At 34.8% G+C, this 27,042-nt stretch overlaps 1 protein-coding gene across 6 annotated transcripts in view; it reads right to left on the bottom strand.

The window, feature by feature from the left end:
• RPGRIP1L (RPGRIP1 like) overlaps positions 1-27,042 on the bottom strand; it is a 94,379-nt gene that overhangs the window by 16,022 nt on the left and 51,315 nt on the right. For 3 of the 6 annotated variants that reach the window (XR_014886050.1, XR_014886053.1, XR_014886052.1), the window contains exons 23-27: positions 26,665-26,749; positions 23,938-24,071; positions 6,142-6,261; positions 2,777-2,873; positions 1,601-2,259 (exon numbers count right to left, since the gene is read on the bottom strand). Coding sequence is in view for 2 of the 6 variants with exons in the window: in XM_085234648.1 (XP_085090774.1) it covers positions 20,632-20,735; positions 23,938-24,071; positions 26,665-26,749 (323 nt within the window). In the remaining 4 variants the exon portion in view is untranslated. Of the gene's footprint in view, positions 1-1,600; positions 2,260-2,776; positions 2,874-6,141; positions 6,262-20,474; positions 20,736-23,353; positions 23,397-23,937; positions 24,072-26,664; positions 26,750-27,042 lie in introns of those variants that run through there. The other 3 variants (XR_014886051.1, XM_085234649.1, XM_085234648.1) reach the window with 3 other exon arrangements.

Genomic DNA, 27,042 nt, shown 5'->3' with positions numbered 1-27,042 from the left:
ATTATTTAATTTTTAGGAACTTCATGCAAAAGAATTAGTATTACGCTCAATTCATAACAAACACAAAATGAAATCACTTGAGGCCATTTTCAAAGGTTATGGTTAACCTAGAAGTCTAAGCTCTTGTTTTCTTTCAATGGAGAGAAATGAATCCATCCCAAGTGTACCCCATGAAGGTTTGGTTAAATTCCTGGTCTGAGTTACTTTGCAAAGGAATTTGTCTTTCTCTACAAATCAGACAACTTGAAAAACTTAGTAAATGAATTTAGATCTTCAACCTTAGCCCAAGTGCTACTAGCCTCTCCTTCTAGCCAACCTCTTGGTTTCTTACCACCCACTTCATGAAAATGCTTGGAGTTGCTGAATTGTGAGAACCTCAGGCCAAGCACAAAGTGCAGAATACCAGCAGCAAAAAAACACTTTATCATCTGCCTGTTCATCTTTGGCACAGGTTTCAAGATTCTACTTTCAGCAACTCATGGGACCAGAATATAAATAAAAGCTGTTATCCCCAAGTTCACTCATCCCTTTGAACAACCAATTCCCTGCCGTCATGTTTATGGAAATACTTGCAAGTAGCAATCAAAATGCCATATGAATGCATCAGTATTTTGCCATCATTGCATTCAAGTCTGTGGCATGCTGCGGTAGATCTGTAACTGCCTGCCAAGTTTCCCTCAAGATACCTGAAACTACCGGATCACTGAATGAGATGCACGTTCTGTCCTGATCATAAATTTCCAACTACGAATACAGTCTTTAACTTTAACCATGAGTTACTTTTGCAATTATTTGTCTTTGGAAAACTCTTACCCCTCCATGCCCTCCCCCTGACCTCCCACCCTGGCAATAAGCTAGCAATATCTCAAACCCTTTGTGTTCCTATGTCAACACTATCCCCAAACTGTAAGTGTTAGCAGCTGTGCTCAATATGAAAAGGTTTTTGAAATACAGAGAGAGTAAAGTAGGAGCAATCACAAGAGCCTCTTTGACTCTCAAAATATTAAATCACGCACTGCTGATCACTGAAATGGTTTCCTTTCCTTACCCAACTTATGTAGTGGTTTTGCTATTTTGGCCAATCTACAAATGAACCTTTTGTAATAGGAGGCCTAAAAACTCTAAACATATGTGTGCATCCAAAGAGCTGGCAAGATTTTGGACAGCCTCAGCTTTCTTTTCATTGCAAAAGTTTATCCTCACTCATTGTATACTGAAAATAATTCACTTGTTTTAAAAAGTGTTACTTTGGATTAAGTTTTAAATTCATGCTGTAGAGTTACTGTGTTTATAAATATACCAGTTCCTGCTCATCAAGATCTTACCTAAATCAAAATATAATTAAGCTAGGCTGAAAATGAGAGCAAAAGTGGTGTGTCAGCCTGTAAAACATGGTGACACGCCAAGAAAGACAAAACCATCACCTTAGATGATCACAGACCTTGTCCTTCTCTTTAACTAGGCTTCCTTATGTGTTGTTTTTTTTTTTCTTCAGTTTGCCCCTATCTCTGCTACATGAGAAAGCACAAACCTGTCACAGCATTAAAGGTATTATGTATTCATGAGAGATATAAAAAGAAAAACAAGAGAAACACCGTACCTTGAAAATTTCCAAGTATCTAGTACTGCATCTATTTTCTTTAGTCGAGCTGCTGGCCAGGCTGAGGAATTTTTATGTCTCTCTGCTTTACCTTCTGTAGGAACTGTAAAGAAATTTCCCTTCAGCTTACTGGTAACTGATAAGCATATTAGCATTCATTTTCCCCCTATTTTCAGTCTTTTGTTAGACCAGTCTTGTTGATTTGGAGCACCATTCCTTTTATCTGAATAGTTTATTTATAGTTCTTCTGTTCATCTAATGAAATTAGTTCAGAGGCATAACGTTTGTGCTCACCTCCAACTTCCTTTTCTTGACAGTGTTTTCCTATGGGACTAACTGCTAGGACTGCTTGTTCTCCTTTTGCAACTGTTGTTTCTTTTGTTAATATTTCTTCCTTTTTACAGACGTTTAGGAAACAAGCAGGGATCCATTCCAACTTCAGATCCACGGGAACGTTACCAGACAACAGCTTTGACGTAGAGGTTACCAGAGGGTACCATCATCTGTTCCACAGTAATCACCTGTGTTAGTTCTCTTATGGCACATTACCCTGTTTACTGGAGTTAACAGCTCTTGAGGTATTGGAAGCATCTTAAGTTAGCTCTCAGTAGACAACCATTACTCAGACTTTTGCAGTTGTGTGGACAACAGCTGCAACACTGCAAATGGATGAAGAGAAAGCATTCACAATGTAAAGACCTTTATTTTAGAAGAAAATTGAGAACTGGGATTTTTGTGTGCCAGTTACTAAACATTTCCCAGCTATTAAAGAAAAAAATCCACAACACTATCTGTTTACCCATTACTTTAATTATCCAGTCTTCCTTCTCTATTTAGAATCTCCAGTGCCCAACATTAGTTACTAAACAGTTGCCCTGCTCTGACAAGATTCTTTTTAGATTCTTATAAATTTTAAATTTCTTTTTAAAACAATCATCCACTATTCTTAACCACTATTTTGCAGTCAGTAGCTAAACTCTCATAAACTGTTCATACGCAAGAACTAAGAACTAACAACTTTTTATTACCATTTTTCATATTTAAGTCTTTCCCCTGCTTTTTGTCTTATTTCCTACTTTTCCTGTTCTGTAAGCAAACAATAATTTTTTTTTTAACCCACATAAGATCCATTATTTGAGAGAGTAGCATTCAGGCAGCAGTAGAACTTGCACTTACTTGTCACTCAATTTCCATTTTCCTCACAAGTGGGTGTTTACTCTTCTGAATGACTATTCCAAAACATGGAAAACCTGTGTCAAATTCCAACTCACATCTGAATGGCAAAAGAATGTCAAATGAAATAGCACTGCATCAGATGTCTAGTTACATAAATAGTGTAACTCTTTCTAAACTTCATCTTAATACTAGAGTAAGGACTACATACTATCTGTTTAAAATTAAGGTCAATAGCAGCATTAAATCAAGATACAAGAAGCTCATTTGTACATTTAAATACTACAATGGTGCTCATCATCTGAGGAATAATATCTTTAAAGGGCCTCTCAAACAAGAGATTGGGAGTAAAAATCTAAATTATTATTATTTTTTAAAGGAACTCGAGAAATATATGAGGTGATACAATAAGATTTCTTGGGCCTTTTAGCCTTTTGCTGATAAAAACTACCTGATATTTAAGCTAACCATACTAGGATACCAACACACACAAACTTATTTGCTGCTTTTCTAGAAATAATCAGAGATTAGATATTTCAACTTGGACTGAAACTCAGTTTGAAGTATGCCAACCTAAATTAAAGGAGAGAGTTTATGATGTTAAACATGGCAAATTAGTGGAGGCCCAGAAGCAGACAGCTGCCATCAATAAGATTTTCCTTCTCGTGTCTGTAGGTGGAGCCATAACCTAAGTAAATACCCTCTTGGCAATGCAAGTTTGGAATTTTGCAGAATGTACTTGGAGGCTTTTCAGCATTTTTACATTATTGAGGTTTTAATTTTCAGTACAAACAATGTGTGAAGCCCGCTGTTTTCCTGGTTTCTCAATCTGCTGAGCCAATTCATTTCTCCTCAAAAGTCCGGAAGGAAAGAAAAACTGTTGTTCAACTTTTATTCTGTCCAGCAATTATCACCTAATTTAAACTTCTCTAACAATTTCTCTGCTTTAGGGCATCTCCAGGGCTGCCAGTCCAGCTGAATTCATTTAGAAAATTAAATCCAAACCTGACTATTCTTATTCATCCTCTACACCAATTGTTCCTTTTATCATTTGGTGCTACCGTACTAAAAGGAAAGGCAATAGCACATTTTGTGGATTTTATTGTATTACATATAAAACATACTGCTGAAATACAGACTGTAGGAGTCTTACTGAGGAGAGAGGGAACATAGCACCATCTGACTGAAAGATGTTAGATAAAAGAGTAGCTATTTATAGGAGTGAAGTATGTCTATAGTTACCACTGTGACTAACAATACATGGTTCATGACTATAATTAATCCTTTCCTTCCTATGCCTCACTTATGCAAAAAACAAAGTATTGATTCCGTGCAGCAAAGCAGCAAAAAACCTCCATAAAACCAAGAAATGCAGAATAACTACTTCCCAACTATTTTTTGTTTATTTTCTGCTGCACGCATGAAGCAATTAGTTTCACTAATGTTCAGGGAGTCAGAATGTATGAACATTATTGGTAATGAATCGCTGCTTGGAATCAGGGTATGGGCGTGGAAAGCTGCAATTACCAGAAACACTTTAAAAATCATTACTATTATTTTACAAAGTTTAGGGATACTCTTCAGATCACATTAGATCACACTTTGCAAATCTGCCTGGTTCTAAACACTGCATACCGAAAAGTTTGCATGGCCAAAAGTCACTCTCAAAAGAGCCAGAGAGATCAAAAGGATGAAACCAGATACATAAAAAGTAGAAATAAGGACCCTGTACTGCACTGTGGGATTGAATTGGTGCATTTCACTCCCTTTACGATTCCGCAGTTCAAGGAAAGTGCAGGCCCACGTGTTGCCTTCTGTAGTCACAAGACTGTTTCTTAAGCCACGCTCAAATGCATGGGAACTGCAGATGATTCAAAAGCTATCAAGTGACCACAAAACTTTATATCCCTAAATTTATGTGAAACAAACAAACAGGTACTGGAGTTTATTTTCAGACTGAGGGTAATTTCTGGTAAACGTTTGTGAAACTTCTGGTTTTACAAGCCATGACTATTCCAAAATTATGATTTTTTAGTTTATGCTTATGAAAGTTATTTTCAGATTGTACCATAAATTTGTACAATTGTCAGTTCATGTTACGTCGCTCAGTGACGGGACAATCAGCACTTGAACTAGCCAGTACTTCCAAGTTCAACATATTTAAATAGATTATAGACTCAGAATTTGAATCAAATTTGAACTACTGATTAGGCAGGTCAGTTACACACCCCATACATTTCATATAAATTTCACGTTTAATGCCAGTAATAGCTGTGAAGGTGATTATCCAATTGAAGCCTATTTGCTGATTCAGTTAACATGTTGTGTCAATAACAAAAGCACTTGGGAGTATCCAGGTTTATTGCAAGGTAGTGGATTCTGAGATTAAAAATACTATTTATTTACCTATACTATTTATTACAAACTATTTTCTTCAGGTGGAATTGAGCTATATAGGCACGTAAGTTTAAGAACATATTGTACTGAATTGCATTGTATCATTTTATTAATTTCTCTCATTTTGAAATCAGTTGTTTCATAGTCATTTATGAAATGCAAAATTGTCTACAGGGAGATTATTATTTTTTTTTAAAGCCAATGAGCTAGCAGTTACTTCCTTATCACTCAGAAAATTATCCTAAATGATTGATAATAACCCTCACCAGCTACTTTAAAGAAATTAAAGTCATAAGACAGAGGTAGCTGGTAATTAATACATATGACTTTTTCTATGCAAGGGAAAGCTCTCCGTGCAGATGAATGATATTAAATTTAGCCTATCCAGATGCTGAGATGTGCTCCAAGATACACTGTATGAAATATCACAGAAATCTGTGTGCTCTAATTAAATAAAAAAAATCATACTCTGCCTAAATAAAGTAAGATTAAATTGCTTTTAAAGGCTAACCAATCCAAAAGATGCCCAAAAAACTCATCTGTGAGCTATTATTTTAATCTGTAATCACATGCACAATACAATCTAATAGATCTAGATATTGTACAATGTTGAGAGATGTATTTCTCTCTCATTCTGTATAAAGACAAATAAAGAAGAGAGAGAAAAAAACAGAAAACATGTCAGTTCTGTACTGTAACTAGCTGCAGGGGTAGTTGCTAATGTCCTCCATAAGTGCCTATCCTAAATATATATATATGTATATGATCACATACATATGTTTCATATGGGAATGCATAGTCTAACTCATATGTCTGTAAAAATATCCAAATAGATCAATACTAGGGCCAACTTTCTTAGATGAACAGGAGTTTTGGTACCATTTACAATGGTGACGAAGTCAATATATTTAAAGCAGCACAACGTAGTTCAGAAACTTTTCCTTACAACTCCGGTGTTTGAAGGCACTTACTTTGAGTTTTCACTTCATAGTTTGGATCACAGCTGTAAAGAAATCTGATTTAACTGGGCAGCATATCTTTGGGTGCCTGGTGGCTCACAGACTGAATCGCATATCTGCAGGTCCTACACCCTGAAGAAAAGACGTTATATAATTAGTTAATTTCATATTTGAAGTCATTCATTAGCCAAATAAAAGAATCTTCCAAAATAAAACAGCTTTAGCAATTCATTTTATTAAGGTCAACACTTCAAAGCATTTATTTATTTAATATCTGCGCTCTTTCTTTAATATATGGCAGTAGAACTCGTTTTCTGATGTTCTGGCTTCCATTAGATAATCATTTTTTTATTTTATGCAAGACACATGGAAAAATTCATCACTGATTTACTGCACGTTTCCACGCAGAGTCAAACTAATATCTGATTACTATTGAAGAAGCGAAACCCTTCTTGGCAGTGAATACATAAGCAAATTTCCAAACACGTGGATGTATGCAGCCTTGTGCAAGCAAGTCTCTGACAGTGAAAGTACAAAACATTACACTGCAGCATTTACTGTAAAAGGTAATGGGAAAATTTAAATTGAGATTTCATTTCAGAAACTACTACAAGTGAAACAGACATTGCAACAACAAACTAAAACTATTGTAAATATTGTATATTTCCAATACTTCATGCAATAGCCTTTGAGTTTTACAATTTATGCATACAAAAGCAATTTGGGAGCTTTTCCTTCTTCTCACTAAGTGGAGAATGCAGCAGTTTATAATGTTAGTCATGAAAGAGAATCTCCAGTTATCAATTACATACTTCTAATTCCATTACTGGGTGTCAGTTTGCAGTTGTCCATATTGCTGCTTCCAAGAATAAAAGCTACTTAGTATGCTCAGTACTGTGTACAGCTTTCTGCCCAATCTACTCTTTTTCAGATTTCACTTAGGCCAGCAAGACTAGTTTTAGTACCTGCACAGCAGATGGAATGACGTTTACCTCATTCCTGTTTTACAAGTTTCTTTTGTAATTTCTGAGCCTATAATAGCAATATATCACAGAAATTTGTCTCTTCTAAAAATGAGATTTAATATTTTGTTTGTCTCATATTTTGTTTCAGACAAAGCTAGTAATTAGAAGGTATCATTTCAGTTAATCAGAAATCCACTCTGTGCTTAAAGACTTAAAAAATAAAAACATAAAACAAACAAAACAAAACTTTGACCAATAATGCTGATTTGGGAAGTCTTTAACTACAGGGCATGGCACACAGATGTTTCTGCATCCTCAATGGTTTTATGGGCAAGATAGTTAACTTTGATGATACGAAAATGTCAAAAAGAATTATCAGAGAGAAAAAACTCAGGAAGATTTTTGAGGTTGTATGGGCGTAAGGAATAATCTTTTTTTCAAGAAGCAATAGTAAGTATAGCCATTCTCGATCAGCAATTGGTCCCCGTGAGTAAAAAGACTCTACTGGAAGAAAACAAAGTATTTGAAAAGGAAAATCATGCCTCTTGCTAGATATTCTGTCATGTGCACAGAGTAGTTAATCCATCTTTTAGCAAGATTAGCTGTCAGATTAACACATTATCCATGTGAGTCACAGTTAGTCTAAAACAAGGATGTGCTTGAAGAATGATGTGCACCCACATGAAGGAAGGTTTATAGAGGCAGACTTACAACAGCACTATGGAATGCAAACCCAGCTTTTTTTTTTTTTTTTTTTTTTTCCATTTTTTTTTGTTAATGCTGGCCAAAGCTCTGCAAACAGCCAGTCTCAAGTGCTGTATCATGCTGAGCTGATACAAGCCTTGATGTGGATTTGAACATCCTCATGCAGGCCTTGCATCTGCCACACACATATATGTATTAACTCCAAGATGCCTCTATTGTACTAGACAATAGATATTTAGAACATTAAGGAATTTACTTACTCAGAGTGCTCTTTAAATACATGATTTGTAGCCATTCAGGAGCATTCAAATTCTGCAAGGCCAAATTTAAATCAATTCAATTTAATAACAGAACAGGATGCAATCTGTGAACAGAATGTTCTCTAGTATAAATCAAGGAAATGCAAATGAAAGTTTGCACAAGCAACTGATGGGTGTCAACATCTCTTTTGAAAACCACAATCTGAATATTCCTTCTTATTGTATCTCTCTCAGATACTAGGGTATGACACTAAATGATCATTTCATCTCAATGCAACAGTAACCCTTTTGGAAAAGCCAGCTTCTGGAAACATTATGCTATAAAATATGCACTGTAGCATGTGACTGCAGCTCGGAGCTAAAGATCTTTCCCCTACCAACATTTTGTTTTGCAGTTTTATTTTACTCTCCATTTTTTTTTCATTGAGGCCTTATTTCTCAGCCTTCAGGAGGCCAACAAAGCCCCTTTTTTGAAGAGCCTGCCTCTGTATCTTTTCTTAATCTCCCTAAGTTAATAACCAAGCTAAATGAAGACAAAGCCTGCTCTGAAACAAGCTTTGTTCCAATACATGAAGGCTTGGCAAAAAAAGGAAGCCTTCTTATGGAAGCTGCTTAGCTGACAAGTCACAGCCAAACATTCCAAGAGGTTTCAGAAGCAGCTGAGGCTTTTGTGCTGAGTCAGTATTTGCTGTCTATAGGAGCAGCTAAAAGCAAAGAAAACTTTCCCACTATCTTGCTTTGGCTCTCTCTATTGGGTTATGAACCATCTAAAGAGTCCTGATTTGATCTGCAGGCACGTGGGACAGCTGGTCTCTATAGGCAACGCCACATAAGCAACTGAACACAGTTCAGAATATGAATGTTGCATATTTATATTCTAAGGATGCCCAGCTGCTATTTAAATATAGCCAACAACCACCTGTGATTAGACAAATCTGTACGAGTCAGCAAATTTCACTCAGAAAACCCACCACCAAACCAGCAACAAAGAATACATACACAAAACTCTACGTACAACAACTAAGGAACTGAATTCACTCAGAAGTGAGCAAGTGTCAGACCTCAGACCAAAGACAGAAGACAGAACAAATGACTGCACGCAGCTTTTTTCTTTCAAAACAAGTTTGAGATGATTTACTAATTCAAGTCAGAAAAAAAAAAACAACTAAAATTAATTGCAAAATATTTGAGGGAGAGAGCAATTTGCTGAACACAATTGTTTGAAAGCAGGAACTAATTTTGTTCTTCAAACCAAGTAAGCAACATGAACCCAACATGTAATATACTTTGCCCAAACAATGCAACTTCTGGTTTCACGAGAGTGTGCATAAACCAACGGTCTCCTTAATGTCCTTAAAAACAGTACAGGAAGAAGCAAGGACAATCCCAATTAAGTATTATTCTAATCATCCACATCCAGTACACTGCAATAAGAAAAAGGTGGAGTAGAAGCTGTGTACCTACAATCTCGCTCATGATAGATTATCCAACATATTCAGCCAGCTAATACAGCTGTCCCACCTATTTCTTTTTCTTCTCTTCTCCTATTCCCTGAACATCCAATAGTCAATAAATTCAGAAGGAGTGAGAGAAGCAGCAAAGAGGGACACAGTTTATGACTGAAGCCCTCCTGAACTCACCGGGAAACCAAAACCATTTTAAGTCCCTGTTCAGGCCGTTACTCAGTATCACCTAGTAACTTCAGACATTCAACTTACTGGTAGCTCCTCCATCAAACATTTATCTCCACGGAGAAAATATAATTACTAAATATTTTTATTATTTTTAACTGAATGATTGACGTAATTATCCTAGTAAAGAAAGATGTTTCATATTGATAAATGATGGTAATTCCCATCCCTTTATTTTATCTTAAATGAATCAGTGTAGGGGTTAGAAATCATCTAGTTTAGTATTGATGGCAATGAAGCAGTAGAGCAAAAGGTGAACACTGAAAACAGGTTTTATATGTGTTTGATGCAAGGGGTATTTTTTCCTCTGCTAGAAACATTGTTTGACTTGTTTCCTCTTATTTCATTCTATATTTCAAAACAGCATACTTTTCTTAGTAGACAACGGGAATGAAAGCAAGAAACTGCATTAAATAAATCTCCAAAGTCTCTCTAACAGGCTTCAGGCAATGCTGTACTTTTTCTTTCAAATATTTCCATGTAAAATCAGATGTTAACTCTCTGAGTGAACCCATGTGCAAACTCTTTATTCATCAGATTAATGGCTGTGGAGCAACAGGCAACTGAACACATTCCCACTCACATAAGGTATTCATGGCTTTCCAGAAAACTTCACATTACTGCAACTACTTTTCATTCAACTATGTTGCATTTAGTGAAGAAAAAAAGAAATTATTAAAATGTTTAATGGGAAACTGCAGTAGATGTATTGACAGGGGAAGGAATTTGTTTCTTTTTAACCAGCACATACCTATTAATTTGACAGATGGATTTCTTCCTTGCCATACATTTAGGGGGGTGTAAAATACTTTATTTTATTCTCTACTCATTTTTTCTCTTTCTTTCCTCAGAAATACTGTCAGATACCTGCTTTTGAGATTGATCATCCAACGTCTTTTCAGATATACTCAATCAGATCCGTTGCTTGGTCTGTCTCTATGAATGCTTACAAATATATTTGTCATGTTTTTTAATTTAATACAGATAAATTTACAGTGTATGTTCTGTTTAAAGTGAAATCTTGTTAAACCGAACATTTTGGAGCCACACCACAGTTCAGATGAGAGGAAGTTCATACTTGTGCAACACAGCAGTTGCTTGTTCAAGTATGTATTTTCATATCTACTAATGACTTCAAAGCATATGTGCTAAGCCATACATTCTTGAAATGATGATAGTGGCTGGAACAACAGAAATAGGGGCAAATCAGCAAACCACAGAGTGATAATGTCATGACTACATTACAGAATAGTTAAATACCACTGTTACCCCAAACTTAAAATTATGTACAGTTCATGGTGTCTGGCATTCAAGGAAGTCAAGAAAAACAAACCTCAGTAATTAGAACTCATGACCTGTACTGTGCTTCAGCTTTCATAATGTCATTTCATTTTCCAGTTTAAAAGCATCTGCTATACTGCTGAACGTGGTATACTACTGCAGAGTTCCTCTGGGCAACAAAGTAGAAAGCCTGATGATGCAGGGGCTTACAGGAAAAGCTCCATGTCCATCTCTCTGATTATCCTGAACTCTGCAGTGTCTAAGTACACCTAAAAAATCACAACAGAGCAAGAATATATGGCACATCCCCTCAACATTTTTGCACCTTCTACCTATTTTCACATTTCTGAGCCAGAAGTGGCTTTGAAGTGTTTAGTAAATACTTTAGGATTTGTCTTCCTTGTTCAGTTGTCCCACATAGGCATGCAAAACGTTTAGCCTTGACAGCAACACTGAAGAAGAAGCTGCCATCTCCTCAACAATGAACATTCAGAATTAGAAACGGGTCTTACACTGCAATTAAGAAGCACAGAGCAGAGCAGCAAGGGGTACGAGGGCTTGGAGAAAGACAATACGTTACTTTCACTAATACACCTCTGTCCCTGCAATTTCTGTCCTTGCACAGTCACGTTGCACTATGCTATTAATATGTCCTCAGCTCTCACCAACTGCAGCTATGCATTTTCTCCTACTTTTTTTCCTTTCAAAATAATGTTCTGTGCTACCATTTCTAAAATGTGATAAAGATTCCTTACAGAAGGTGTAAATCAAAGACTAGATTTGAGAATACTATATTCAACAAAAATGGTATTTAAATCTTAATACTAAGAATGTGGCATCAGTTGTCATGTGCTAGAGTGTTTGGCATTTATTACTGAATAATTTAAGATCCTAACATGCAAATTATTCTAACAGACATAATTTGAAAACAAACATTGGCATTTGTTTTGTTACCACTGCTGTTGTTTTCAAGTACAATTCCTGCAGTATAAATAAAAGCATATATTGTGACTAGGACAATGCTCTCAACAAAATTCCCAGTGGTTTGGCATTTGTGATTCATTTCTCTTCTTTCTTTAAAGCATTTATGCGTGTAATGGTTTTGAACTGTTAGCTCACTTGTAATGCTGACAAATTCTTAGTAAGCACCCACAGATTATTAAGATGAACTTTCTACTGCTATTTAAAGAATAAACAAAATGTCGTTTAGAGTTTTCTGAAAAGGCATGTTTTAAAAACAAATAAATAAATATAAAAGCTTTTATGTCCACAAGGATTTGAACATACAAAAATTATGGGAAGTCAGAAAATCATAGAACACACTGTGGTTATTATGTAAAAAAAATCAGAGGTCAGAAAGGAGAAGTCTAAAAGAACTAACTAGAAACTAAAACCCTTTAAAAGGTTTGTAACACCCAAAATCGATATAGATTCCTTCAAAATTATATATAAACTCCTACTGCGTGAAATCTCACAAAATTTGTATTGCAGTAAACAAGTAGGAAAAAAGAATAAGATAATTTCAATTCTAATGCCTCCAATTTTTTATGCAATCACATGAACATCAGAACTGCTTCACACTCAGGTATGTCCCTAAAGAGAACTGAACTGCTCCCTTAGTACTAATCAGCTTTGTGCTGCCTGCTGGTTTTCACTGGTCTTCGAACGGAGAAAGGACCGCAGTGCATTTCAGAATTTACTCTAGTCCAGATGCTGCAAGGACATGCACACTGCTATATAGAAGATCTAAGTTACTCAAAAATCTTTGAATTCATTTTCTCCCCTTAATATCATCTCCTCTTGTATGCACCATAACTCCATAAGAAACTGTAAAATTTAGAATTAAGGTATGTTCTTTAAAGAAGCAGCAGGAAAAATATTCTCAAATTTAATTGGGAAATTCCTATTCAGTATGCAAATATCATATCAGACAGTAGGGGGCAACTTTAACCCACAAGTCATACTTCATGCGTTCCGCTATATAAGGACATGAAGTGGGTGCTTTCAGTATTTACCTAAGTTTGTTGTGTGGTCTCTATCAATTTTGTAAAGCATAAGGTTTTGTTTTTTAAACCCTGCTCTGTTCTCTAGGCAGTATGCTGAGGAAATAACTAGCAGAAAAAATAGTGCAAGATAAAATAAGAAACTACACACTCAAAGCTGTTGAGAAATTGAAGGACAACTATATTCATCTGGCTTACTGTCACAGGGATCGTGAGAAACCAATCGCAGAATATTTTTCCACACTTGCAATGTGATAAGCAATGCTTTCTTAGTGAAGCAGTTTATAAAAGAAGTAATTTAACAAAAAAATAGAGCAGATAGTAACATAAAAGCCATTAAAACCAGCAAAATATTAATTAATGCTGTTAACATGAAAAATTAACTGAGTTTAAAAATAAATCTTTAAGGATAAACTGAAGTTTCTTATTACGTGTCATGTTTTGTATCACCTGAAAAATAAGTTTTGTTCTTAATTTTCCTGGACAGCAAATGCTAACTACATAGGCATGACATCAGAGGGTATAAGCAGTCAACACAGTATTTTTTCATTGCATAACTATGACTTGTGATTTAGAAGAGTAAAACAGTTAGGGAATTTAATATGCAATTAATTGATTTTCTTTTAACATTAACTGTTAAAATTATCAGATTGGTGAAAGTTAAGAAGTAGGGAGTAGAGTGAAAGTATTTTCACATCAAATCCAGCCAACTGGAACATCTAAAAACCCTACAACCCAGAGCTAGTCTTGATAGAAGGCTCACAAAACAAAGTGGTTAGGCCTAGAGTGAGATTTAGCAAATTTGGGGCAAAATCATGATTTCAAGTAAAGGATGTCAAACACTGGAAAGCAACTCATACAGAACTTCATGCTCCATTTAAGCTTCAAACATGAGGGTAAAGTACACTGGATGACAAGCTACAATAACAAAGTAAGAAACTGATTGCAGACCTTTCTTTTGAAGCGCCCTGAGACCCTTCAATAACACACTACAGATCTGCTTTTTTCAGCAATGCAGCTAGCAATTACTTCTCTGAACACAACCCCACCTTAAAACATAAAACTTCTGTTTCGGTTAGTGCGCCTTAGCTGTATTTTTCCTAATAGACAGAGCATAGCACAAACAAGGATTACAAGATGTGAAAAACATCCACCCTCCAGCATTTCCTGACATGAACTTACATTTCATGTTAATACTCAAAAAGCACATGTGTAACTGGTACCCACCATACTACTTTAGAAAGAAAACTAATCATTAAAAACACAGAAACAACAACAACAAAAGAAAACAACCACAACCACCAAGCAGACATTTTACCACCAGACATTACTACTTCATGATCCTATAATTTGTGCCTTTTTACAACTTACTGTTCGGGGCTTTTTTTTTTTTTTTTTTTTTTTAAACCCATGGCTGAGAAACAAACATCTTGCTATTTTACTGTCTGACGAGACTGAATGCCAGGTGAAACCAAACCACTGATTTCCATTCCTTTTTCATTAGGAAATGAGGAGGTACAATTCCTCTGGCTGAGAACATGTCATCCAGATTGTGCTAGGTTATTCTGAAATGAGGGAAGAGAAAGCACACATCCATGACACACTTGCTTCTGCTATAACCCTGGTTAAATATGGCCCTTAAGTAAGGCGACAGCAGAGGTTTTTGAAAACATTTTCCTAATGTAAACACTTCAAACAGATGAATGGAGAAACAAAAATGGACTCACATACAGAGCTCAGAATTAAAGCTCACTTCATCAAGAAAACTGTTTTCTTTACGATGTTTGCTTTTCAATTTGCCTTTTCATTTATGTTATTTTTTATATTTCATTACCCAGCATGATTGCAGTGATTTTCTCTGCCGCATGCTCATCCCCCAGTTTCCTTGCACGCACAATGATCCATTTTCCTCAGGCACTGAACACTGTGGCACCAGCCACTTCACTTACTCTAGGCATACTCAGCTCCAAGATCTTTGAGGTCCTCTTTTCACTTCCCTCCTCTCCATTTGCCCCAGCAGCAGCCAGGCCACTTACTTGTGTGTTCTGACCTCAACTTGTGAGAGAAGGCAGCAGCCTTGCTGGCAATGCTCAAGATACCTCTGCTCAGCAATGGCCACTCCTCAGTGGGGGAAAGCCCCAGTTTGAGCTGAATCAAGGGAAGTTATGAAAGCTTGCCAGTCCTTTCTGTTTTCTTCCAGATGATGGGCACTGATGTGAATTAGCTTAAAAGATCATTGCTTTCCACAACATGTGGGATCCATCAATAGCTATACAGAGGTTATGTTACAGGATTCTGTCCTATTTGTCAGATCCTGTGAATGCAAATGTAATCTCTCATTACTTTTATATGAAAAGCATGGTCACTAAAAACTTGACACAGATAACTGCAAATTGCTTTCTGAAATAAACCACTACCTTAACTTTTTTAGCTTAACTATGAGTTGGCTACAGAAAAAAAACCAACCATATGTTCTTGCTCAGATTATAATAATATAAGCTAATATATACCTGACAGATAGTGCTTTATAAATATTTCTAATATTGTACATTTCATCAATAAATTATACGAGTTATACCACTGACGTTATCAATTCACTGGAAAGTTTCCAAACGGGTCTAGGTTTGGTATTCTATGGTAACTGCTGATAACAGATCCTGAGGAAGAAACTACAAAACTACTGCAATCACTATTCATTTTTGAAGCAGGATAATAAGTGGTGTATCCTTTCATCTCTCTGGGAAAATTACCCTATACATAGTAATGCATTCTCAGTTATTCGTTATCATTAAAGTCAAAGGCCATTCATTACTGCAGCAATATAAGCTTACATGTAAGTAGCCAGAATACTCACTGCATGTGAGTTGCATGATAGTTCTTCAGAACTAGACAAACTTCACATCTGCAGTATTTTGGGTGTTGTTTTTGTTTGTTAATGCTTGTTCATTTGTTGCTGTTGTTTTTTCCCGTTTTTTCCTTTTTTTTTTTCTCTTTCTCTTTTGTAATAGAAGCACAGTAAACAGTTTTCCAATTGTTTTTCAAGGAAAGCACAGTTCTTGCAGCTTTAGTGCAGAAATCATTTGGCATTGAACAAGAATGCTGGTTTGTCTAAACAGAAAAGATATTATTTTCCAAATCCAAAAAAACCCATTAAATAACTCATAGTTAGATTGCATGCAAGACCTGTCTTGCACTGTTGCGGTTATTGATGTTGGATTACTGGAGCAATACATATTTTGATAAAGGCATGGGTATGGGCAGAGTTTCCGGGCTTAGATCCTTGTTTCTTACAGCTGGTGGAAGAAAGTTTCTCTGTAAATCTAAATTCCATTTGTTAAGCATTAATGAAAGATTGGCGAGAAGAGTATAATTTCAATGCAAGTATGGTCTTGTTCATTTTATCTCATTTATCTTACTCTTCAAATAATCTAACACAACAAAACCAGGAATAAACCACAGTAAAACCGGAAAATATGTTACAACTACAAATCTAAAGAAAAATATCCAAGCGAACCAAAATGTCTGCAAAACCAGCTAGTTCCGGTCAGTTGCTGAGTAACTGAGCAACATCTTTAGAAATAAGGAAGTTTTAATATCCCTAAAGCCTACGGATTTAAGATTTACAATGAGTTTGGTGCTCAAAAATTAAGACCCAGGTCTTTACTTTATATGCGACTTTCACAATTTTGTCCTGTGAGTGTCAAGATTATATTGCAATACAAAAAAAAAAACAACCCTAAAAATAAAAAAATCAAATTATTCACTTGTATAATTACTTTAAATCACATTCTGCAAAGTTACCCCAACCCAAATGAAAAGATGCAAAGAGAATTTAAAAATTTGCCAAAAATAGTGGAAAAAAACAAACACAGCATAATATGTTGAAAGCAATTTTTGTCACAAGCAGAAACATCAATGTGGATTTATATTCTCAGTTAATTTCATACTTGCATATATATACATCCAATTTAATATTAGCTAAAGGACCTGTACTCAGTCCAACTAACAAAAACTGCATCACACACAGTAGTATTAAGAAACTCTTATTAAAAAATGGATCATGTTGTAAAATACGTTGGGAAAAACTGATGGATGATTCATTACCATCACCTACATTAAATCTTACCCATATGCAATATATTTCTCCGGCTTCAAAAGATGCAACACGAAGCTTATTGCATTATTGTTAAGTCTTAATTTAAATTATTTCTCAGTTCTGATAGAAAACAAGAAAATGAAATTCAATAGCTCATACTTAGTCTTGATATTTTTTGTGACCTCCTGGATTACAATACTGTATTATAATGCCTTGAAACAATAAAGAACATTTTAAAACAATATTATTAACATAAATACTGATCTTCAGTTGTAGAGGTTCTATCATAAGCAAGTTATTATTGTCATTTTGTTGTCGTTAGGTTATATCTACTCTTATAAGCATATAATTTGATAAACTGAGACTTACTGTACAGCAAAATTGATGCACAGATGTTACCTTTTTTCGTGATGTACTTGCTTTTATAACGTTTACCCCTAGGTTATAGGTTGTAACAGGTTAAAAGCAACATTAAAAAGAGAAACTTTGAGCTAAATTTAAGTTTACATCCCACATACCTTGGACATCATGAGAATAGAGGAATGGGAAGATGCTAGCAAAGCTAAAAGATGTAACAAGTAAAGGCAAATGATACAAAACAGAGACTATCTAACCCTGCCCATATCAGTTTATAAAGGAACACTGTTGGCATCTTTACTCCAACTTACGCTTCAAAATCAATAACTAAATAAACATATGGTACAAAACTATTTTAATTAAATAGCATTTTAAAATATAGCAGTACCCAGCATCAATCAGGTTTCTTAAAATACAAAAAGGAATGTGTTCATTAAAATACTGCACACTTTAAAAAAAAAAAGATTTTTTTTTTTGCATTAGACATATATTTGGATATATTTTTTCTGCAAGCCATTTATAGCTAAAATCTGAGCAGTACTTGATTATATCATCTTTCCCTGTACAGCACATAATTTGGTCTTAAGGTGCAAGAGCATGTTGGAAATACAGACTACTTAACACAAAAACAAAACTTTCTTGTAAGCTCATGTGTTTATGTCACATGATACAATCCACCTGTTGGATAAACGCTCACTGAATATTATATCTTGCTTAGTAATAAATGTGAATAGAAATAAATTTAAACAAAACAAAACAAAACAAAAAAACCCTAAAACCCCAGATATTAGTGAGCTTTACAAAGAAACTCGCTTAGAAATCTGAGGCAAATTATACTTGTTAATGTTGGAGTCACTGAGAACAGTTAACACAATGTCACCAAATGTCAACTGGAGTACTCTGCAGTAACTTACCAAAGAGGTCTGTGTTTAATGAATATACGAATGCTTGATTTCTAAGTTTTCAGCTTCAGCTGGTGAAGATTAAGTGCTAAGGGTGTTACTGTAAACGTTTAAGTGAAATGAACATCACTGATTTTCTAATTTTACCACATGGTTTGTTTCAGAAGAAAACAAGCACCACTTACATAGCTCTCCTGCAAGTCAGTAAACAGGCGCACACAAAAAAAACTCGAGACAATTTGCTTCTTTGTTTATGTGCAGGATATTTAGTTTGGTTTGCAAAGTATGAGAAGAATAATAAGAACCTCCTGGCAGAATACCACAACTAAATTTCTAAAAAGCCACTCAGTTAATCTCGGTGTTGAATCTAGCTGTTTCGAATTATTGTGATGTATAGTAACAGTCTTATTGACAATATAGATGTACAGAGCCAAAAAAAGCTAGAAATAGTGGCCAAAAATGATGAACTAACAGCCAGCCCAAATGACAACAAACATATGGCCATTAACCAAAGAATGGAGGAGTTTAGGAATGCAGCTGTCTGTGGTCTCCTGAAAGCTCCAGAGGAATGAAATACTGCAAGGATTGGCAAAGTCTAGATGAGAAGTACTACTCCTGAAGATAGTAGGTCCTAAAATGGAGTCAACCATCAGTTCACGGTGGAATTTAGAGATTTCTGTGGTCAGAGTATATTCATTCCAATGGCCTCATAACGTACATCAACAAATTAATATTGTATGGATGTCATTTCAAAGCCTACTGAAGATGAAGAGCCATTACTGAAGCCATTAGAGCACAGATGGTTCAAACTATATGCAGATATTCATACTTGCATTTCTGCATTATAGCTGCTTTTTTTTTCCCCTCCTGTTGAACTGTAATGAATTGTCTCATAATCTATTCCATCTTCTTGCCATTAGCAGGCTTTGAATGTTCACAAATAGGAGCAAAGAACTCATTTTCCAGAGCTTTAATCACACAAAGAGGGAATGCCTAATTCTCTAAATGAAATGGTCTGTGATCACTGAAGCAGAGATTTAATATATCACGGCAAATTAGGTAGATTTTAATAAATTACTTATCTCTTTGAATACTTTACATATGCTTATGAAGAAACATAGCCTGTTTGCAAACAGTGGAAATCCACAGCACATAAAATCCTTTGAAGAAAATGACAAATAAAAAAGTAAATTAAAAAATGAAATGTGTTATATCCTCGTTCTCAAGAGACAATCCTTTTGCAGCACTGGTTCACAGCTCCATTAAAAATATCAATTAAATCCTTCAATGAGATTGGTTAAAAGCTAGAAAATTAACTTTCCAAGATAGACACTGGTTATTCAGATACAACAATTCATTCCATGTCTGATAGAAGTTCGAAAAGTGATAGAAAACAAATGAAATCACAGTTGCTTGTCCCTACAGCTCAAACTAGGTGAAGCAAAATCTGATACTTTATGGCTTCTTTTTGTGCTTTGACAGATGTTGGCTGAAAGTAAATCTTATACTGTATAGAAAAATTATTGTGCCTGCCCTCCCCCTACTTCAAATCATGGTAATTATAAACAGCTGATTATAATGTTAGCGGAAGGGCAAAAGTTAGCGAAAAAAAGGTTGCTGTAATTTAATAAGTCTTCCAACTAGCTTCATTTTTTATATTTAATTGATAGGAACTGTATGCATCAAAGAAAACACATACTGAGATTTAATGTGCATAAAATGGATATTAGCATTTTAAAGAGGCAGATTAACACATTAATCCAAGTAATTTTCATATATTGCTTTTAATAAAATCTTCACAGTATAAAATTCTTAATGAGGCTAATCACAGGCATTCCATTTAGTGGGGTGATTAGGGATAACATAAAAGTATTTTTAATCAGTTTTCTAAGGCTTATGGTTTTTTTTTATTAAAAATTAAAAATTTGACTTGCATTTTTATTACTGTTTTATGTAGGAAAAAATGTTGAAAATGCAAATAAAGCACATCATTCAATCATGTAGGTATTAATTATTCACAAGGCGCTGTCCACTGTGGGGAGATACTCAGCCTTAGGGGGGAAATATAAAAACAAACAGACCGAAAAGTTTACAAAACTTTATTATTATAAATTAAGAGTCCTTTTTATATAAATTATACATTAAATATATTCTAAGAATTATGAAGATCTCATCTTTGAAGCACTATCAAGTATGTATTTACAGAAGAAACTTCTGTAGGCAAACTTCCCTTTCATGCCTCCTAGTCATCTTTGCATTCCTCGTAGACTGAACGCAGTGCATGGAGGGCTTCCACTGTTACTCTAAGCTTACCAATTATTGCACTATCATCTTGCGAATCAAAAACTAGAAAGGAAACATCAGAAAACAGCATTAGTAATTTAATTTAAGGCTTTGGTTTTGTTCTGATAATTCTGCTTAGGATTTGGATAGATTAAATGGCACCTAGCACATGCTGAAAGAACAAAAAATAGCTTACAGTTCTGGCACTCAGCCCTACAAGGTTTATAAAGAAAGCTATCAGCCAACTTTCTCATTAAAAGTAGTAGCTAGTACTCAGCCTACTGGAACCTGGGCACTCTAAGAACTACAAAGTGCTTCAAACAAAAGCATTTGCATTGGAATTAATTTTCAAGTAAAGAGAACTTTCTGTATGAAAACTGCCTATGCAAATTGTTTATTTTTCATAATTCACAAATACAGATATTCAGATATCAGAATCCAAGCTATTAGAGACATACTCATGTATGCAAATACCCTAAGTAAAAAACATACAGATGGATGTATTTTGTACAGTGAGTATTTATACTATACAGTGCCTATATGACCAGGCCAAACCAGGTTGGAGAGCTATCAGTACTTAAATGGTAAACTGCTTCTTTCCATCTGGTGCAATGTAGGCTTCCGTGTGCTGGAAAATAGCAAAGAGTAGACAAAGATAGTATTTACCCAAGACTAAATCATTTAACTACCTTCACCTTCCTGCGTGTGTATTTTAAAGTAGTATTTAAAATTTTTATTTTACAGAAATTAGCTAACGTGATTTACAATTGCACTCTTCTACAGTATCTACATAAGCCCTGAGGGCCACATTCTCTGCTGCTTTGATTAAAAACATGCTAACAGTCAAGAATGAGGTTACTTCCCATTCCTGCATAAAAAGTAATGAGGCTGTCTAACATGACTCTAGGAGGAATTTGACTTAAACCAAATAATCTTGACAGCACATCTCCTCAAAGCTATGTGTACAGCAAAGAAACAGCAAGGTTATGTATTTACTAAATAGATTGTGATAAATACTCTGGGAACATGCAATGATACTGTGTGCTACAATGCCCAGGCTGCTGGGGCAGCCAGAGTTAAGTTCAGGGGAAAAAAACAAAGGCTAAACATTCCATCATTTACTTTGCTGACACAGCTATTAGAGAACAGACTGGATGCTATTCTTAGAGATGCAAACAAATTTTATACAAATCATTTAGTGAAATGCCAATCTGAAGTGGAAATTTCAGTGGAGATCATTCTTTTTACTTATAAGAATAGTAGGGTAACTATGATTGAAAATAGAAAATAATATTAATTAATTTCCCTCAGTTTTAATATTATCAAGTTATCCCCAAGACATACTATCACATGCCTTTGTATATGCTCATTTTCATCCAGTCCTCAGAAAGTATAAAAGAAGTTTAGAGCATCTAAGCATCTAACTTTTAAGAAGGATTGGAATGGCTGGGTCACATTGCCACTGGCAACATTACCGTAAGTCCATATGAAAAAGATACCAACTGTCAAGGGTGTGTGTTTTAACTATCAAGAGACACTAGAAATCTCCCTCTTAGAATAATCCAAACTTTTTATGGTGAAAAAGAAGCCAATATTTTTTTAGTTTGATTTTTTAGAAAATCCAGTCGATTAGATAAACTTTATAAGCTTCAGTAATGTTTTACTACGAAACAAAATTAGTATCTGCAGGGATGGGGAGATAAGAACAAGAACAAATGTATTTATATACAGTATTATTGCTTTCACAGATATGATATACATAAAACAAAATAGTTTGTATACCTTATGACTCTAGGAAGAAATGTTCCTCTCAACAGTGAAGCAGCTGCCATTACATAATAATGATTACCTAAGACAACTAATACTAGTGTTCTTCTTATCCTAATAATCAGATGGTAATTGAGAGTTTTAACAGTTTTGTGAAAGATGATTTTCAACACAACAACATTTATGTCACTATTAAATCTTATTGAATAGGAATGATGACAAAAACAAATTTCCAATGAGAGACTATGAAATGCCTTTTTGGAAGAGATGCAATGCCTGTATAACTACTTGGAGAAAAACGACCAGTGGAAAAAGAATTAACAGGTTCAGTCACAGAAAGAACTGCATCAAACCTGTATATTATTTTTCCAGGATACGTCAATTTAATTCTTCGTAGAATTCTTATTGTGTTCCTTGAACTTTGATAAATACTTTTGTATTTTAGTAATGGCACAGATGCAAATCATGCATGATAATAGGAATGGATAAGAAACTATTTCTTTCTTCCCTCACTATTCAGCCTATCACTCAAGGTATGGTAATCAGACATACGCGTGTAGAAGTATCAGTGCAGCTTTTGACCAGGACTAGCAATTCTTGTTGCTGTTGTTAAGAGTGATTTGCAAGCACAGGCACACTGCTTCTGGTAATCATGCTGCTCACTTACCTTTATAGGAGATTAACTGTTAACAGATATACTCCCAGCTTATTCTTTACTTAGCTTTACATAATGGAGAATGAGAATGGAGTGGAGCAAGTAATGACAAGAACGATGGATAGTCCTGTTCCTGCTGCCTTGGAGATCAGAAAGGGCTAAACCAAACACCTCACTATAAAAAGACCAATTAACCTTCTCTGCTTCATAAAAATGTTATCATAAGACACAGGAAACAGAAGGCTCCATACCTACTCACCTCATCTTGCTTTAATAAGTCACAGTGAAAGTTCAGTCACAGTCTGTTACAGAAGAAACCTTACTTTAAACTGTTAGACCTAAACCAAAGCTACTAGTATTTCATTTTGACCAGCGACATGTTTTATACAGAGAATGCAAATTTAAGGTAATCTGTGGATTACAGAATTACTTTAAGCACAATACAGAAATTAGCAATACAGTATTTGTTAACACAAGTTTTAATAACAAGTAATAATATATTTACAGTCTTTTTGGATGAAGCATACTGTACAAAATAGAGAGTCATAGTAAGCAGGCATGTCCTTAAAGTTCTTAGGTTTTATCAACTGATTATTCTGAGCTGAGTATGCTATTTTTTACTTTCTTTTCTTTTTTCTTTCAATTTACGCTCTAACTAATAACGAAATGACAGTTTTGAAAAGTTTGTAAACTAATGGGGAGATATCTGGTTGATATTAAGAAATTTCTTATTCAGACAATGTCAAACAACTACTTAGACAATACTGCTTGAATTTCTTGTGCAAAGAAGAAATTCAAGTAACTACTGGTTTCAGTAAGGTAACAATAAAGTCTAAAACTTACCAGAAATATCTTCCTCAATGACATCCCTTCCTTTCTGAAATATCTCTCTCAAACTGACATAAGCAAAACCAATATCTTCACATTCAAGATCCTGTTTATCTTCTGGGGGATCACTAACCACTGTAAATAGTAGGCTAAGCAAAAAAAGAAAAAAAAAAAAAAAAAGATTTTTACCTTCAAAAGGGTTTAAAATCAACTCAAAAACTTATAAAGAAGGCAAAAGGCTCTATTTTACCAGTTAAGCATAAACCAGATCTCTCTATTAATGATGTGCAATGTTTTCAATAAAAACAATAGTTCGAGAGACCCCTTCTGTCATATTATCCCTCCCTCTTTACCATTATTTAGCAGTAGCAGAAGAACAGAAGTCACTTAGTTTCTTTACACTTTTTCCCATTCATAAAACCAAGTTTATACCTATGTACTTTCAGGTTTTTCAGAAAATTAATTTACAAAACATTTAAAAGCAATAATGGGTATTTTTGTTTAGACTAAATATCATCTATGTTGCATTGGCTAAAATCTTTGATAGCAAAGCTTGTAAGAGAAGTTCCAATACTTCAGTTCAGCCAGGCCACAGTGCATGAAAGTGTCCGGGCTTGGATGTATGTATTGCTTGTTATGAAGTAAAACTTTTCAGCTGTCCCCAGTTACAGTTCTTTTGTTTGCAAAGTAGTCTTGGAACGTGTTAACTGGATTCTTTCTGAAACAGTCAAAACCAGACGTGCTCCAGAAGTAGCCCTGCAGCATTCTGCTGCAAAAAGACACTCAGTCAATAGGATCAGCTAGGAGTACTATGAATTGTGAAAATCATCCCAAAATCTGTGTATAGTGAATATCAGAGCATTAGCAACAAACACTTTGCTCTAAAGATTCTCTCCCACTGCTTGATAACACAGACATAGCCTTAGTAAATTCTAATCCATGCAATTTTTGATTTTATAAGTGGTGTGAGGCATGAGATTGCATGATCACATGTAATGTATCTATTTATGTTCTAATATGGAATTAATCATTATGGGCATCATTTCTAACAACATTTGTGACAGTGAGTTCACCTGAAAACATACTACACAGTTCAATACACTTAATATACTATCACTGCTCCTGTAAGATGGCACAGTACAAACATCAATAAAGTGTCAGACTAAAGCACATTGGGGCAGTTTTCAATGATATTTACATCCTTGATAATTGGGTTTCCTGAACTATAAAGCTTAATGTTAAGTTCAGTTCCTGCCTCAGCTAAAAAAGCTCTGATATTAGTTTTGTAGGGCCTATGATAGAAAACATGTTGAAGATATAATTTGGTCAGGTTTAAAAATGCACAGAACTGAAAAGATTTGGTGTATAACAATCCTTCCATAAATTTTGTTTCTTGGTGGTACTCTTGCTAGGCTGAAGTGGGGAACTGTCTACTGATGGACTTCCTGCCTTGCTGTTTAGTCAACACAGAACCAAAACTTCACACAGTGAGAACAAATAAAACAACCTATGTAGTAACATTACTATGATAGTGACAATAAAAGATGAATGCTTCTTTTCCGGAAAAAGAGCTTTCTGCTGTTGTTGTACCTTATTTCTTAAACAAAACAAGTCTGAACTTTTCAACTCAATCCATCTACATTAGATTTGGTAAATATTTAGTACAGACATTGCAGTATTTGTAGGTGAAATCGCAGCCTAAAAGACTAGTTAGTTTCCCTCACTGAGTTATCTCCAAAGGAAAAAAAAAGAATATTTTGTCCTCTGTTTCATTAAATTCTTAATAGAGCACGTTATCTACTTTCCTATTCTATATGATAAAACAAGCCTTCTGCTTGCTTATGTCATTTGCATTTCCAAACTTCAGAATTCTTTTTGTGATATTTTCCATTCCCACAAGGATCATTTCATGGAGTTCCCTGCTCCATTTCAATAAAATCTATTTTCTGAAGTCATCAAACTTCGCTTTAGAAGGGAAAAAGAATGAAGAGGGATCACCCTATCCTACTATAAAATTGAATAAAAAGTATTTTAGAGATGGACAACTAACCTACGTTTCAAATAGAATCAACAAACTTTCTCTTCTGCAAATTAAGTTTATATTTTAATTAATAATGGCTCAATTATTTTTTTTAAGATTTACCTTCAAGAGTAAATAGAATCAATATTTGTTATTCATTTACTCAAAGTAATGTGCACGCTAACTCAAAAAATGAAAAAAAATTCTTTTATTATTAGCTCAGACAAGACTAATTTACACTTTATGATACGTATATATATATAATAGCCAACTGTGGAATCAAATTATAAATAGGTTTTTGGAAATTCTAGGGCTAAAGAATACTTTTCAAAGCTTTCACACCCTTAATTCTTTAAATTCAGAAAGCAAAAGGTGCACTACTCTGCTATATGCGGTTTTAAAATTCATTTCTGACAAAATGCTGATGATAGACTCACGCTCTTGCAAATCAAGATTGTTAACAAAAATCTCAAAACATAGCACTAAACACATAACATAACAATAAAAGAGACAGTGATATCCCACGCCACACAACCCTACTCCAGGGAAGAAACGCATATCAATCACCACTGCAAGATGTAGGTAATGTTCCCAGCTGAAATAAAATTCTCTCTAGTTCATTAGATATGTCAGTGTAGTCAAGGAACAAGACAAGCCAAAAGGCAAACCTTAAGCATTCTTTATAAAGACCTTTTATGGAGTTTTTCTGTGCTAATATGTACCTGTCAGTTTCTAGATCTGGCTTTTGAAGTATAGACTTGAGATACTCTCTTCTTGCGAGATTATTTGCCTTATCCACACGTATCACTGCAAAGCAAATTGGAATTAATATAATTACTTACAGACTATTTTTCATCTTCTACAAGAAAGATCATGAAGAAAAGAACAAAGAAAAATAAACATCTAATTCCCTTGTCTTTCCTAAGGAAAAGTAATAATGCTAGAATCAAATTTGAAAGGTCATGTGATCTAATGGCATGTCACTGGCAGGTTTATGTGCATACTGTCAAAAAAGATACAAGCAGCATCTAAGCATGCCACATAGCTGTCATTTTCTGTTAATGGCAATAGCAGTCATGATTTTAAAAGCCAGTGGTCTT

Source organism: Meleagris gallopavo, chromosome 13, assembly GCF_905368555.1.
Source record: "Meleagris gallopavo chromosome 13, MGAL_WU_HG_1.1, whole genome shotgun sequence".
In the NCBI taxonomy this organism is placed as follows: domain Eukaryota; kingdom Metazoa; phylum Chordata; class Aves; order Galliformes; family Phasianidae; genus Meleagris; species Meleagris gallopavo.
This window is presented reverse-complemented; position numbering and strand designations above follow the sequence as displayed.